Below are 15,930 nucleotides of genomic sequence, written 5' to 3'. Positions count from 1 at the left end.
ACGGTTTTCGAGCTTCCTTTCTTGCTCGCTGCCCTGCCTGTTGTGCTCGATGCGGCTGTGGAGCGGTTCCGGCAGCAACAGTCACAAGACTGATATGCATACCAGTGAATGCAGACAGGCCCTTACCAACTCCATTACCATTGATGTAATAAGGGATGCATACGCATTCCGCTTGACTTGATGGTTCTGCAGTGAATGCCAGCTTACCTTGTTGTTTTGGGAAGCTTGTGGTTTGGAACTTGCGATCAATCGTTGAATCACATGTGAATGTGTCGGTTCTTATTGATGTTTGTCGATAACTGTGTTGCTGGCGAACTAGGCTAGGCCAGTGTGTCTGAAAAGAGGTTCTTCGTGTGTGCACATGAGCGTGTGTGTCTTCGGTCCCCGTGCAGTCTTCATTAGGTCCTTGACTTTCGGGGATAAATCATAAAAGTAAAGTCGTTTGCTCCAATGCAAGCGAGCAAAATGCGGTGTTCCCCTCCGGTCCAGCCGAGAGGGATTAACAAGGACTTCGCTGATGTTGTTGAGCTCCGACGGTGCAGCATGCTTGCCCAGATCTTGCTTCCGCAAATCACAGTGAATCCGCAAAGATCACAGTTCGCACCATTTTAGTTTCTGCTTCATGCTCCACATAAAAACCCTCTTCGTTACTGAAGGCCTGCCGCTTTCAGAGACGGCACCCAGTCCGTCCACGCATACAAACGCATAAAGTGTCGCTATGGATTTTTTTCAGCTTTGCGCTGCTGCTTTCCTGGTCGAAATAGTTTGTGCTCTGAGTCTCGGCATCTTTAACCACCCAACTTGTTCGCCTATGATGGTTTCTGCCTCACCAAGATCAACTGCTCAAATCTCGAAGTTCGAAGAAGGAAGATCAGGGCCCGCTGGTCGTACCCTGTTTATGGGTTTGTCCGCAATATCTGCTGCTGTTCCCAGGAAGCGCGCTTCTCAGTTTTACCACGCACTCTCGCGTCTGCGAAGTGACGAACGTTCGAAAGGCTAGGACTTCGCCCCGGAAGTCTGCGCTCAAATACGCACAGCTTCAACGGTTTTTGATCGGTTTCGTCTCTGTCTTCTCTGCCGTATGCGCGGCGACGGGATCGACAGTTCAACTTTCAGTGGCAGCATAAACGAGATGTGCTTCCCTGGCGGACCGCCAGAGGGGGTTCGACTCTCCGCTGCAAGTGCGAAATCAGTACGTTATATCCCGTTCACAAAAATCTGAGAAAAAAACGATTGAAATTCAGTATCGCATGCCAAGTCTCGGCTCTCACACGCATGGCGCACCACAGGACCTACGCGCATTCACACATCACCAGACTCGCGACGTTTCTCTTTTCTCGTTTGCACCAAAGTTACACTGCACAGGACGTTTCGCTCAAAACGTTTTTATCTTCCGTGATCGCGTGTCTTCCTGTCTCTGTTGACGGACGTCGCTCGACTCCGGCGAAAAGCGGGGAGGCTCCGTTGGCATCTCGGGGCTCTACGCTCATTCTCTTCCGGTCCACCATTGTCACTCTCTCCTTTCCTTGTTTACACAGCACCTCCCGGCCGCTATTTATCGTTGTGCTGGCGACAGCAGCAACGAAAAAAGACTCTTTCTCGGGGTTGTCCGTCTTTTCTACGCATGGATCCTTCGGCGTCACTGTAACACACGCTTTCGATGCACATTTTTTTCACGTTCCGGTTTCCGTGCGTAGACATTCTTGCTAGGACCGAATCCTCGATATGTTGAGAAAAAACCGGAGTGCATGTGAGGACAAGAACCCAGAGAACATCAGCGAATCTAGACAGGGAAGACGCCCTACGGGGACTCGCGGTTCTTCTGCTTCTTCACCTGCATCCCTTAGGTTTCACATTCAGAGCTCCTGTCTCCGCTCTCAAGGAAAGGGGCACGACTCAGACTGAGGAAGGCGACAAAAGGGGGCCAGGGAAACCCCACTTTCGTCCAGATCCCCGCGTTCTCGACTCAAAAGGGCCGTAGTTCTGCAGCTCTTTTCTCGAGGCTGCAAAATATGTTGGAAACTAGCTAGCCAAATGGAGGACACGAGGAAGAATGTCGGCACACTGAAGCCACCTCTGCCATGTCTTCACTAAACCTAAAGTCAGTAGGGTTTCAACACAAGTACGCAAGCGGGAGAAAAGATACATGTTCCGCGCGCGCCCAGGTCTCCTCGGGCACTGTATCCATTCACAAGTAAAACGGCAATAGGAAGGACCTCGCGAACAGCGACAAATCCTCTTCTCTGGTCGCGAGAGAGCTCAACAGGTCCCCTCCAGACACGCGCCTCGCAGTCACTGACCAGTGTTCGCTGAAAAGGCGTTAAAAACGAGACTCCCGCCCTGACCCGCCGGCAACCCAAACGAGTCGGCAGTCCCCAAATTCGTCTCGCCGCCCTGATTCAGAGGCGCGCTTCCCTGGTGATGCGGCATCTGATGAAACTGCTGTTGCATGGGGTACTGTTGCGGCCTCTGTTGCTGGAGCATCGCGTGCGGGTGAGGCACACAAGAGAAGGAAGAGAAGCAGGCGCCCTGGGCCCCCTGAGACTCCTGGCCACAAATGGCGGAGCGGCCGGCGCCCAGAGCTCTCTCAGCGGACTCGGCCCCTGTCCCCTCACTGCCCCCCGTCAGGCCCGTTGAAGGCACGAGGTTCGCTTTCCCTGGCTGCGTCATCACGTTCGACGGACCCTGCAAGCCTGAAGACCCAAGACTCCCTCTGGCGTCTGCATGCATAGCTGGCGACGGCGCCGCGCCCGGTGTCGCGCCGAGCGCGGGAGACACACCCAAGTGTTGGGGCGGACGGTACTGCTGGCCCCCGACGCCTGCGCCTCCAAAGTGGGCCTTCCCCGACGCCTGCGCCTGGCCGCCAAAGGTCTGAGGCGGCACCGAGACGTTCGGCCCCCCCTGAGGCGAGTAGAAGAACTGAGACCCCATCTGGCCGCCGCCTGCGGCCTGGGAGAACGAGGACATTTGCATCGCGAGCTGTTGCTGCTGGTCTTGGATCTTCCGTTGCTCCAGATACAGCTGCTGAATCTGCAGCTGCAGCTGCTGCACCTGCAAGTTCCTCAGCTGGTGCATCTGCTCCAAGTGCTTCTGCGCCTCAGGGCTTCCCTGGCGGCCTTCCTCGCCCTGAGCGCCTCCTGCCCGGCTCCCTCCACTCCCGCCGCTCTCTCGCGAGAACGAAGACCCGCAGTCTGGCGGCCGCGACAGCAGCTGCTGCAGCTGATGGTGTACGTGCTGCAGCTGCTGCTGGTTGTACATGCGCTGGTTCTGGAGCTGCATCTGGACGCTCTGCATCTTGAAGAAGTCCGGGAAATTCACCTGCGCGCGCTGCTGCGCCAGGAGCTGCTGCCGCAGAAGCAGCTGCTGGTGAAACGCAGGGTCCTCCTCGCGCCGCCGGTCGCTCTCGGCCTGAGGCCCCTCCGGGCTCCAGCCGCCCTGGCTCAGCTGCGGCCCTCCCGGTCCCTGCATGGGCCCCGAGTGGCAGGGGCCCTGGAGCACCGAGCCCCCCGCAAAGAATCCCGGCGCAGACACCGCCTGGCCGACACCGGGGCCTTTCGCGCCCAACTGAGGCCCAGCCCGCATCGGCTGCTGCCCCACCAGCGGACCTGAAACACACAAAACCGCTCACGCACACAGGCCATAACACGGTTACCCTACTATCAGTATATATATATATATATGTATATATATATGTATATATATATGTATATATATATATATATATAGATATGTAGACACCTATATGTAGGTATGTGTTTAGTCTCGCCAGTGCGGTGGCTGTGCACCGACTGACGAACCACAGAAGAACCCTAGAGGTAGAGAGAGAGACCGGTGCGGCATGAGCCGGTGTTTCACTCGTCGGCGAATATCACTGCGCCTGAGCACGTTTCTCTTGTGTTGATTAGACGTACTTTGATGCGAAGACAGAGATGCGCTTTGCGCGCCGGCCGCAGGCCCAGACGGGAGAGCGGGCCCAGACGAAGCCGAGCCGTCCTGACTCTTTCCTGAAGCGCTGGCCGTCAACAGACGAATTTCGTTCTTCTCGAGAAGAGCCGCTGCCGCTGTTGCCGCAGAGAGAAGACCAACAGGGAGATGGTCCCGAGCTTCCACGAGCCCCTGGGAAGTTTGCTTCGGGGGTTGTTTGTCTGTCTCCTCTTTCTTCGCAAGCTCCGTACCACTTGCGTCCGGTGGCACGCCGTCAGTCTCCTCTGCCTTCTTGGCGGGCGCCAACGCTGCCTCCTCCTCTTTTCGGGCCTCCTGCTCCGGCTTCACAGCCTCCTCCGCTTTCTCTCCAGCCGGTTTTTCTTCGCGTCGACCCGCCCAACAGATCGTGTTGAGGAAGGCCAAGACCTGCGCATGCACAACCGGGAAAGCAGCGCGTGGCTGACGTGAGAGCAACACCAAAGAACGGGGAAGAAGGAAAAGAAAAGAAAGGGAAAAGGCGGAACGGGGAAGAAGACATACAGGAGGTGAAAAGGAGAGAGAGCAAAGGGCAAGAGAGCACAGAGCGAGGTCACAAAGAGACGGAAATGAAGGAAAGGGGGAAGAACAGAAGCCATCAAAAGACATGGCGATGAAGCGCACACGAGAAAGCGTTAGACACCGAAGGCAAGCGTCGACGGAAAGAACCGTCAGGAGCAACTGGGGCCCACGAGCGAGACTGACAGAAACCGGGATGATATCCCCCTCTCAACAGGAAGACCGAACGGAGACACTCATCAGTCGTGTCTCGCGGCCACCATCTCTAGAAAATCTGACGAGGTCCTGATATTCCACGAAACCGGTAGTGTCTCTCCTTCTTCCACACTTGCTTTCTACACAACACGCATGCGCCGAGCAATGTGCCTACATCAGCCGCAGTGACGGAAGCTTGTCCTAGAGCACGCAGAGGGCCTGCTGCATGCATTCCTTTTTTCTTCGCGTTCTTCGCCGTGGGGCCTTGCGAAGCTGGAACGGCGCCCTTTTTCGTTGCGTCTGCGGTCGTCGCTTCCTTGGTCTTCTCGTCTGTCTTCTTCGAGTCGTCTCCCTCGGACTTGATTCCTCGGTCCTCTGTGCCTTCGTCCTCGGCCTGGTGGCCTCTCCTCTTCTCGCGTTCTGCAGCCTCGTCTTCTGTGACCAGTTTGCCGTCGCCTTCGCCCTTCTGTCCTTCTTCTCTCCTGCACGCATCGTCGCTGTCCTTCGCAGCGCTCTTCTCAGCATCTCCTTCCTTTCTTGATTCCTCCCGAGTGCAGTCCTCATCCACCTGGCTATTCCCGGAAGCCCCCTTCGGACCCTTGAGGCTCTCTGCCGCTTCTCCGAGACTTGCCGCCACGCGCAAATCCTCGAGAAGGTCGACAGTGCCGGCGATGTTCTTCAACAGGCGATCCTGGACAGCAAACCGAATGGCCTCTCCGTGGCGGCGGTTCTCCTCCATACGGCGCCTGTCGCCCTGGGGCTTCTCACCCTCCTTCTTCTCTTCTTCGCGCTTCGCCTCGACGAGGCTCTCATCATCGGGTCCCGCGGCCTGCGCTGATCCTCCCGCTTCGCTCTCGGCGCCTTCATCCTCGTCTCGGGGGGCCTGCGAGGACGAGACCGAGTCGAAGGCAGCTGGATAGGTCATGAGGGCCAGGTGGAGCGCGGCGTAGATCGCGTTCCCCGCCATCAGTTGCGAAGCACCTAGACTCTGGCCACCCTTGAGGCCCCAGAGCGGCGGCAAGGCGAAGGCCCGCCTGCCCTTCTTCTCGCTCGGCTTGCCTCGTGCCGCCTTCTCGCGCGTCTCGTCCGTCTGGCTGCTGAGCGCGAAGAACGGAGACAGTGCGCTCTGCAGCGAAGACGTCGAAATCAACAGGGGACAGTGGGGAAGAATCGGCGCCGCGCCCCCGCTGCCCCCCGCCGCTGCCGCCCCCGCTGCGAGCGCTGCCGCCGCAGCCGCAGCCGCCGCAGGCGTCCCCCCACCCGACGAGGCGGCGGCTGACGCCGCTGTGGCGAGAGAGAAGGAGAGCGAGTACGGCGGATTCGCCGACGAGAAGGAGGGAGACGAAGTAGGCAGGTAAGAGAGAGAGCTAGACGACAGCGACGACGCGCCCTGGGCAGACGGTAGGTAGGCCGGCGCAGACGAGAAGGCGGGAGGGGTCGGGAGCGACGAGAGCGAGGACAGGTGCGAAGAAGAGCCCAAGGCGCCGGACGCAGGCGGGCCCAAGGCGGCAGAAAAGGGAGACAGAAACAACGAGTTCCCACCCTGCCCAGGCGAAGCCGTGGAACCCTCTAAGCCAAAGGCCTCGGCTGACGGTGTGTTCCCCGCCTCCAACTGTTGCTGCAAACACAGAGAAGAAAGGCGCGCAACGATGCAGCGGAGAGAAAGCGCTTCACCGTTTACACTGTGAGCTAGGCAGCTACGAAGTGGTGCACGATAGCCAAGAAGCGGCAAGAAGATCGAGCAGAGCATTAAACGAGACGGGCAGAAAGGGAGGAAGACTTCGGAGGTAGTGGAGGGAACGCGGGGGAAGCCGAGGCAGAGAAGAGAAGGAAAGAGAGGAGTGCTCGAGAGCCAAGATGGAACAACAACAGTTCTGACAGAGGAGCAAACTGACTAGGCAAAATAGACAGACCGACACTCACCATCTCGATGCGCTGTGTTCGAGCTTGCAGGCGAGTCCCTCGCTCGCGGGGACCGCGGAGGCGATTCCTCATCATAATGCGATACTGAAAAGAAACCAGAATGAGTGCACATGCGTGACAAAGAACGAACAGACATGAGAGAGAAACGCGCACACCAACTGCAACCGTGACAGAGATACCTCGCGATTCTGAGAAGCAGAGACGAGACGCGGACTTCTGTACCACGAAAAGTTCTTTCAAGATACCTCTAGCTATGGCAGAAGACTTAATCAAGTCGTGTCTGATCTAAATGTAAACTTGCATGAAGAAAAGACGCAAATATCGGCCTTTCTTCCATGACGCCCAGATGCGGAATAACAATGTTGGAGAAGTAAAGCTTGAAACTCCGTGCATACAGTGCAACACGATGGCTGTGAAACAACGCGGATAAATGAACCATCAAGAAGTCAAAACTCCGAAACTCGACGAATCGGAAAAAGTGCTCTCTCACCCAGAACTCCACACAAAGTTGACACACAGACTACCGTTTAATACAAAACGCTCCAACAAATATGTAGGTCCCCATGTACAAGTAAGAAGTTCCATAGGTGCATATATACATAAATATACATATATATATATATATATATATATCCCTGCTTGTGTACGTGGAGATACCCGCGCACGTATCAACCTCTATATACATATATACAGAGAGAGAAAGAGAATGTTGATGTCATGTGCATATACACTATTTGTGCATTTCCAGGAAGTCTTGCATGCGGCACGTCTGTAAAAAAACAACTTGGACCGGTACCTCGATCGGGCATCCAGCAGCTTCTCCGCCGAGAGCTCCGCTGCCTGCAGCAAAGGCGTCCTGGAAAGACCCCGACGAGTCGACAGCCCCGGCGCCGGAGCTCAAGCCGGGAGTCCCAGCGTTTGTGAGGCCCCCACTGGAGGCTTCCAGACCTGCGGCAGCTGCAGCCTCTTGAAAAGGACAAACGCCACAGAAGAATAACAAAGAACGCATGCAGTGGAGAGAATAAATGCAGCGCCGAAGGGACACCCCTCGACCCGCAAACATCCACGAAATGCAAGGGGGACTTCGATGGCCCACCAAACACAGTGAGCGACCATCCCTCATATCCAACCAGAAACCTGAATGCGTGTATTTGCATGACTCCGCGCATTCGGCATACGTCACGCTATCCCTCAAATCGCGAGAGGCATCTGCGAGCGCGCATTTACAAGATTCCACGAACTGTGAATAAATATAACCCCTCCAATCGAACACCTGCATTCGCGTATTCACTTGTTTCTACCGAAAGACCCCGCAAATGTCTCTTGGCATGTGTCTTGCGATAGATAGGCCGCGAGACGTACGCATGCGAATTTGAAGCGCTTGCTGGCGCTGCTCCTGCTGGCGCTGCTCCTGCTGCCGGAGCAACAGCGTCGCCGCAGCAAGACGGAATTCTTGTGCCTGTTGCTGAAGAAGGCCGACGAAGACGGTATCCGAATTCGTTTGGGCCTGAGAGCAAACGAGAGACTCGTTTCTGTTGTAAATCAGACCCACTACAGAAGTAAAGTTACAAAGTGCATTCATACATAAATATGTATGTAGAAATCTCTGGATACCGTGATATACCGGGAGTGGGTCCGACTCCCCGCCGACTGTTCCCTTGAGACCCGCCCGGTACACTTCTATTCGAAGTCGAAACAAGCGCCGAGGCAGTCGACTCTCAAGACCAATCAATACGACCTTTGAGCAGCGAATCCCCTTTCTCTCGAAAGTCAGGGGATCATCCTGGTGCCGCCCCTCGCGGTCCTCAGAGAGACGGGAGAGAGGCTTTCGAAGGAGAGAAGCTAAGACGCGACTTTGCGAGGTGGGATCACCAAGGAGCGTTCGACGACGCAGCTCTCTGGGTCCGGAACGGCGAGAGGACGCGGAGGACGAAGACTGGGAGATGTTTGAAGCACAGAAATAAAAGGGATGGGGAACCAAACAACGTGAAAAACGCAGAAAGTTGCGCGCGAGCCAACCTGGAGAGTTTCGACGTAGTGCGTCAACTCCTGTTCACTTGAGGCGAGAAGTTCGTATGTCCCCTCTCGTTGATCTTCCTGCGAAAGAGAAGAGCCGCATCTGCCGGATGCCCCGTTGCGAGTTGAACGCGAAACGCGGACGGGGAAAACATGACTCCAAGAAGGCAGCCAACGTTTCCTGCATTCACCACTGTCTCTTAGACTCACACGCATGCATTGAGGACGTATGTGAGCCGTTTCCAGCGCCGTATGCACAGTTGCGTCCGAAGCGTCACTCTCCACACAGCAGTCGAAGCAAAACAAGACACGCAGGCGCCTCTACCGATCGAGAAGCTGTAAGCGAAATGAAGTTCTGTGTTCACCCTTGCGCCGGTACATCCACGCAGCTGTGCGGTGCGCAGCCCCCAAGCCGTCGGAAAAGACATGTATATCCAGACGGAATACGGAGGGTCCTACATGTGACGTCACTCCCGCTCGAGAGGGAAACCAGCGTGGTTTCGTTTGTCCCCTTACCTTGTAGAAACGGAGACCCGTGCTCTGGGGTTCTCGAATGAACCAGTAGATGTACCCCTCTGAGTCGACATAGAAACTACCGTCGTGCAACTCCTCGAGTTTGTCGTCGCGCAGGCCCTCTGCATGCGAAAAAACAGATGAAAACCGGGACACACAAGAGACGTCTTTCCACAGAAGAGACCTGGCGAGAGTGGTGCGCACCGCGCTGGTACGGGGGAGACCGCATGCAGCAGAGACCCCAGAAACACGAGAGGTCAGGGGAAGGCAAGTAGCCAATTTCTCATCGATGCGGAAGCACAACAAAGTGACGCCTACGGCCGTCTCGCTTCTGCCGAAACGAAAAACGGCGCCCGAACACAGAGATGTCAGAGAAGGACGCGACGGAGGACGTGAAGCCTGTCTACTATCGAGCACGAAGAGACACGGGGAAAAATGAACGAAAAAAAAGGAAGAAAAGATGAAAAGGAATGTGGACTGAAAGACGTACCCACGAAATGCTGAATAGCTGTCGACTCGCCGACCGCCCGGTTGACCAAGAGACGCATGACTCGCAGACGCTGCAGAAACAGAAAGTGGAAAAAGCGTAGATTTTCCATCGGAAAAATCGCTCCCGAAGAAAAGAACGTCACCGAAGAAGAGAAAGCGAGCCTTACGAGAGGGAAAACGCGAAGAAGGGAGAGTCGCGGCCAATACATCAGCAGGAAATGCGCCGCGACAGAAGAACAAAAGCAGAGAGAGAGCGAGAGAGAACACGACGAAAGCGACATGCGCCGTAGAGCATGCAGGACGAAGGCGAAGCCGATGATGACCATGAGGATTTCAAGGCATCCAGGGAGAAACAGACGCTCTGAAAGGACGCGAGAGGCGAACCCCCGCGACACAAAGTCCGCCGCCAGAGAGATGAAGAAACCGACGACAAGCCATGCAGCCTCCGTCCGAAAACACAGAAAGCTCACCTGGTACGGTCGCACTTCTTCCCACGTGCGAACAGTGAAAGGATTGATGTCCAGAGGGAAGAGGACGTTGAAGTCGGTCCCGTCTCGTTCGTCGAGCATCTTGCACAAAAACCGGACGACATTGTTGCCTGCACATCCACGCAAAACCAATGGAAATGACGCTGTGCATGCAGCGACGGTGAGGCCGCACCACCCCGAGGTGAGGGATCGGCGTTGTCGAAGAAGCTCAAGGACGAGAGTCACTCGAAACTCCCAACTCCGAGACAGAATCGAATGACGGCCGCGGATCTCTTGCCTCGGAGAGAGCAGCGAAAAAATAGCAAGAAAGCGCATCGGGTGGAAGCCGAAACGGCACACGTTGCACGACCTATCTCTGATCGGGAGTCGAAGCGAAGAAACATTGAATTTCTCGTGAACAGAAAGAAGGAACTGCATCCGAAAACCGCTTCTCGCAAGGCTGCGCGGAACAAGACTCTGCGCCACCTGACTCGCTTTTGCTGGTGAGCCTGGAGACTCGCATGCTGCAAAAGTTGCGCCGATGTCCCCTGCGCACCCGGTAGCCCGCGTAGCCCTCAGTCCATTCGCAGTTATGTACACCTCTTGCTCGTCGACGCCTGCGTTTTTGACAGTCTCGAGATTCGCAGGAACGGCAAGTGGTTTCGCCTTACCGGGAGTGTAGCGCCTGCCAAAGAGCGCTGAAATACGCGAGAAAAACCTAGCGCCGAAGTCAGTGAGTTCCTGAAAAGACCGCAGAGCGCGTGACACATATTGTTGCTCGAAACACACCACCGCAGCGCCTTTCTTATCCCCAAATTCCTACAGTCTTCAAGAAGAGAAAAATCCAATACCGTATAGAAATGCACTCTTTCAAAAGTCCAACCAGCACTCGCCATAGAGTCAAACGCCCCCAATCTGCACTCGCCTATCACGCCCTCGCCTTCTCCAGTGTCTAGGATCTGCACGTCCATACATAAGCGTACATACGTATACATTCCTAAAAATACATATATACAATATACATGCATATATACATACATATATATACATTTACTTGCATGCCCACATGCCATCGTATACGCGCACTCCGGCTACAAGTATACATACGTACTCATGCATATATACATATATATACATATGTATACGTAGGCGTAGGGCGGTTCAAGGACTCCTCGTCAACGCGTTTGTATCGCGCGCGTGGCATAGGCGCGGGAACGAAAGAAACATGCTTCGGAATCTAAAAAAGAGGACATGTTTTTTCACGCACTGGCGAGTGTTGCGACTGGCAAAACGTACCGGCGCCTCCACCACTTCTCGCACTGCCGCGAAAGTCCAGTCCTCCATCGCGATGGTCGGCCCGAAGAAAGAGAGAAAGCGGCAGATGATGACCCAGTGTGGGCTTTCCTCCACTGCAAAGACAGCAGCGACGGCGGACAGGCAAGGCAGAGAGTGAGATCCAGACCAGTGTCACTCAATCTCCCGAGCACCCGCGGGCGGCGCAGCACGAGTCGAACTCGAGAGCTTGTCAGACGCTACGAGAAATCGCGAAACGAAGAGAAACAGATCTATGTTAAGGCGCGCGAGAACATGGCAGCAAGCGAACGCTGTCTTGCAGATGAACGAGCAAGGCTGAATGACGAAACGGAACCGCGGGGCCGACACTGACAGCCGAACCGTGTCGAGCCACATACCGCTTCGCACAAAGAAATGCATGCAGGCATTCTCTCACCTGGCACGGTCATATCGTCTTTCCGCTTCTGAACTCCGTTGGGCATCTGCAGCGGCAAACTGCGCTCCTCCTCTTCCTCCAGAGAGGCGTCGTACGGCTCCAGGTGGTACTTCTGCGAAAGCGCGGACACAGGAAATCAAGTCCAAGGAAATGTCACCCAAACGCCAGAGACACCGAGAAGAACCAGACACACCTCGCGTACCCGAGAGCGCCGTCCTGCGTGCGCCGCGGAGACTCAAGGTCACGCAATTGCACGCCGGAGAATCTACATTTTCTGGAACGCGAAGCAAAGACTCATAAAACAGAACCTCATCGCGAGCCGCCCATGCGCAGAGAGGGGAACGGCGCCAGCAGTGGCAACCGACGTCGACCCGTTTGCTCTCGCAGGTGTACCCCAACGCCTCACGAGTGCCTTTCAGTCTTCCTTCGTTCTCATTCGCCTCAGGTCCTTCTGTCCTTCGCCCAACTCACCTTTGCTTCCTCCTCTTCCCTGCCGTCCTCGTCTTCTTCCTTGCCTTCTCGCCGTGCCTCGGTAATGTCGCCGTCTCCGCCGGCCGGGGAGCATCCCTCTTTTTCCTCCTTCACGCTCTGGCCCTCTGTGTCCGCCTCCCCGACGCCGTCGACTGCGTCGGGCTCCACCTTCGACCCCGGCGCTTCGCTATCAGGAGCCCCAGGTGTCTCCGCTGCAGACGGCAGGTCGCCGAGGACGGCCTCGGAGTTCAGCTCTTCCCAAGAAAACTCGTCCTCCGGTCGAAGAGTTCTGAGGAGTCGACGCGGAGGCTCGACAGTCGACGCAGCTTCCTTTCTCTTCCTTTGTCGACCGCCGCCCACCGCCGCCCCAGCGAACGCGCCCGTGGCGCCTGGGGCCTGCGGGCCCTCACCCGGGCCTGCGCCTCCTGTCTCCTCCGACATCCGCTGCACCTCTTTGCGCCAGAGGTTGTACGCCAACTTGTCACGCTGCGAGTAAAACGCAAAAGCACTCATTCCGTGGAAAATGTGACGGCAAAGCGAACGGATGCGCGACGCTCGAAACTCAGACGGCACTCCTACGTCAACAAGGGTCGAGAAATTGTTTTAAAAAAACATGCAGGGGGGCGGGAAGCTCGTGAAGCCGAGACGCGACCGCGAAAGCGGTCAGCAGGGAACGAGGAACGCCCCAGACGGCGAGACATGCAATGCAACAGGAGAAGGAAAGAGCCATGGCGGCCACAGACACCGGAAACCGCAACAAACACGCAAAAATGAAGGGGAAGTGGAAACTTAAAGAGCAGCAGGAACGGGAACCACGCGTGGAGTGTCGGGGGAGTTGGGCGACAAGGAAAGAGGGTGGCAGGAGAAGGCAGAGCGCAGCCATCGGACCCCGGTGCAGTGAATCAGGAAAAGCGAAGAACAGAGGCAGAGGCTACACAGGAGAAACGCTTGTGTGTAGTGCTTTCGTCGAGGCCAGGTCGTTGGACCGACACAGAAGCATCCAAGACGATCGAGTCTACCCAGATCTTCGGAACTCGAGCGCACAGCTCTACACATCCACACGGTGGAGAGATGCATGCCTCGGTTTTCGTATTCCAATTCTCAGTCTAGGACTTGAAAACGCTCTCTTACCTGGAGCAGATACGCATACAGCTTCCCATCTGGAGGGAGGACGCGTTCTTCCTGGTCGTCCAGGGGTCTCAGCCGGAGGCCTTCGCGTCTCCGCGTGGGCCTCCGCTTCCAGCTCGGCCCCGAGCCTGGGGCTCCACCGGCTCCCGTGCCAGTCTCTGAAGGTGACGGTTCCTGTTGTTCGGCTTCGCCATCCTGGCCGGCAGGGCCCGCGCCGCTGCGAGTGTGTGGCGAGGCACCTTCGTCGCCGGCGTTCTGCGCGGCGCTGCCACCGGAGTGGAAGTCGAAGTTGCTTCTCTGACTCGCAGATGCGCCCGAATCAAGAGTCGCGGGAAGCGACGCCCCGTACGGTCGAGTCTCGCTCTCGCCGCCGCCGGAAGAATGCGGAAAAGAGTCCCCGGACATAGATGAGGCGTCAGCCATATCTGTCTCTGAAGCTCCATCGAACCCCAGGCAGGCACCGCCGTCGCCAGAGGCGTCTGCACCTTTTCGACGAGAGCTGCGACTCACGCTGCTGTAAGTGCGCTTGTAAATATCTTCCTGCGGGCGGGCATTTCGCGGCCCGGCAACGCGGCCGCGTTCGGCACGAGACCGCCGGGGGGGCGCGCGGGCCACCAGCCCAGGGGGAGAGGCCCCCGTGGGGGAAGTCGACGCCGCTCCGGGGGCAGGAGCCGAGCTCGCCTGTGCAAAGACAGGAAGGGAAGAAAGGTCAGGAGACGAAGCTCCAGGAGTCATATACACCTGCTGAGGAAGCATGTGGACAGGTTGCGACTGCATTTGCGAGGCCTGGCCAGCAAAGTGTGTCTGCTGCATGGTGCCGATGCATAGGTCAGCGGCTTTATCGGCAGAAGGCGACGGCCCAGGAAACACCGAGGACGCGAGCGACTCCCCGTTATACAGAGTGGGCTGCGACACGCTGGTGTCAGGACACCCGCCAGGCTGACAAGAAGGCGGCGCTCCGGCGCCTGAACGCACAGCTTGTTGCAGCTGCATGTGCAGGTCCAGGTGAGTCGCGGAAACAACAAGAGGAGGTTCACAAACGCTGCGTCGCTTCTTGAACCAGCCGGAAGAGCGCGGGAAGGTGGAGATGATCCCTTCTGCTGCCGACTCAGACAGCCGCTGTGGTACGAGTTTTACAAGAGAGGAACGACGAACGAGACGAGCACGGAAGCAACAGCGCTTCTTTTTTGGCTCCTGTCGAGTGCCGTGTCGACGCCTGGCCAGAGAAACTCAGTGTCAACAGGGGAAGCCTCAAGTCTGCGCGGGAGAGACCTAAAGAGAGACTTTCCCCTCGTGGGCTCATCACACAGACGTGCGACGGATGACGTACTGCGTCTTTGATTACTGGGCTACAAGTAAAGTGTCAGAGTTCTTAGACGCGGCACCGGTACGACTTTGTCTACCAGACACAGCAGGCACAGGACAGGGTAAAACAGACATGCAAGCGACAGGTGGGAAAAGCTAACTCCGCAGGCGAAGGATCTGACTCTGGCGCGTTTAAGACAAAAACTGTCTCGTAACAGGCGAAGTTGGCCGGTTCGCTGGAAGTACGGGAGCTTGGGCAAGTTCCTGCGACGGTAGTCCCCGCAGCCGATCACTACGCGAGCGTTTTGACGACGACAACCTCCTACCCAGGCATTATTACAGCGCACATGGGTTCTGACGCCAGAAAAAGGCACTCTATCGCCAGTCCTCTACACGGCATTCCGACACGTTCCAAGAGAGGTTGGCGACAGCCTGAGAAAAGGAAAAACGCAGCGACGCGGTGGCCAGGATAGGTCGAGGCAACTGCATTGGCTGCCAACAGAACGGAGCCTGTTGAGAAGTAGATGTCGATGTCTCTTCTGCTCCGTGCCCGGTGTGCATGTGGCCGAAACACCGCGGGAGAGAGCGGGAGAAGTGGTGAGGAAAACGCCGATACGAGACGAAACCGGTCGCAAAAAGGCGACGCCGCTAGAGGCACCTCACGAAGAAACGGCAGAAGCGCTCCGAGAGGACGAATAAGTTGTACCAAAGCGCCGACGCACAGAGACACAGTATCACAACAACGCCACCGCCTCTCTCAGTTCGCTGTTCTCGACTGCTGCTGCCCTCGCAAAATTCAAACCCGCGATTCTGCTGCAGCCACTCCTGAGGCGCAACAATCTAAAATGTCGGGTAGAGCAAGCGGGGGCATGTAACCAGGTGATGGGATGGGGGGTGGTGGTGGCATCTCCGCAGTGGCTGTTAGTTCATCCGGAGTCGCTTCCTCCAGGCTGCTTTTTTCCGCGCTTTCCTTGCAAGGGCCGGGAAAGGCGAAAATGTATCCGCGGTCACAGATTTGGGCGAAAAAGGGGCGTAACGAAACACGGGAAAGTGCCGGAAGCTGAAACGCAGGCGCTTCCTGAGGGCGTCGCCACACTCAGACGTCGCCTACCCCGCCACTTTCTTCCTTGGGGTGGTTCCTTGTGGCCGAAGAAGACGGGGGGAAAGGAATGGGGCGAAGTAGCGGAAATCTGGTGGACAGCGGCAGGACCAGGA

The 15,930-nt window shown here is 56.6% G+C and overlaps 1 protein-coding gene across 1 annotated transcript; it reads right to left on the bottom strand.

The window, feature by feature from the left end:
* Positions 1-1,031: 1,031 nt before the first annotated feature.
* Positions 1,032-14,403, bottom strand: TGME49_203980 (hypothetical protein; the record flags this gene model as incomplete). Its single annotated transcript, XM_002367639.1, has 15 exons — positions 1,032-3,605; positions 3,912-4,350; positions 4,850-6,292; positions 6,598-6,681; positions 7,394-7,563; positions 7,960-8,104; positions 8,617-8,694; positions 9,130-9,248; positions 9,617-9,686; positions 10,086-10,213; positions 10,754-10,823; positions 11,379-11,491; positions 11,812-11,923; positions 12,283-12,768; positions 13,414-14,403. 15 exons carry the CDS (start codon positions 14,401-14,403, stop codon positions 2,293-2,295), a joined length of 5,760 nt encoding a protein of 1,919 aa, XP_002367680.1. The 3' UTR covers positions 1,032-2,292.
* Between the last annotated feature and the right edge of the window lie 1,527 nt (positions 14,404-15,930).

This window comes from Toxoplasma gondii, chromosome VIIa (genome assembly GCF_000006565.2).
Source record: "Toxoplasma gondii ME49 chromosome VIIa, whole genome shotgun sequence".
Classification (NCBI taxonomy): Eukaryota; Apicomplexa; class Conoidasida; order Eucoccidiorida; family Sarcocystidae; genus Toxoplasma; species Toxoplasma gondii.
The sequence above is the reverse complement of the archived record's forward strand: the minus strand, read 5'-3'. Positions and strand labels throughout refer to the sequence as shown.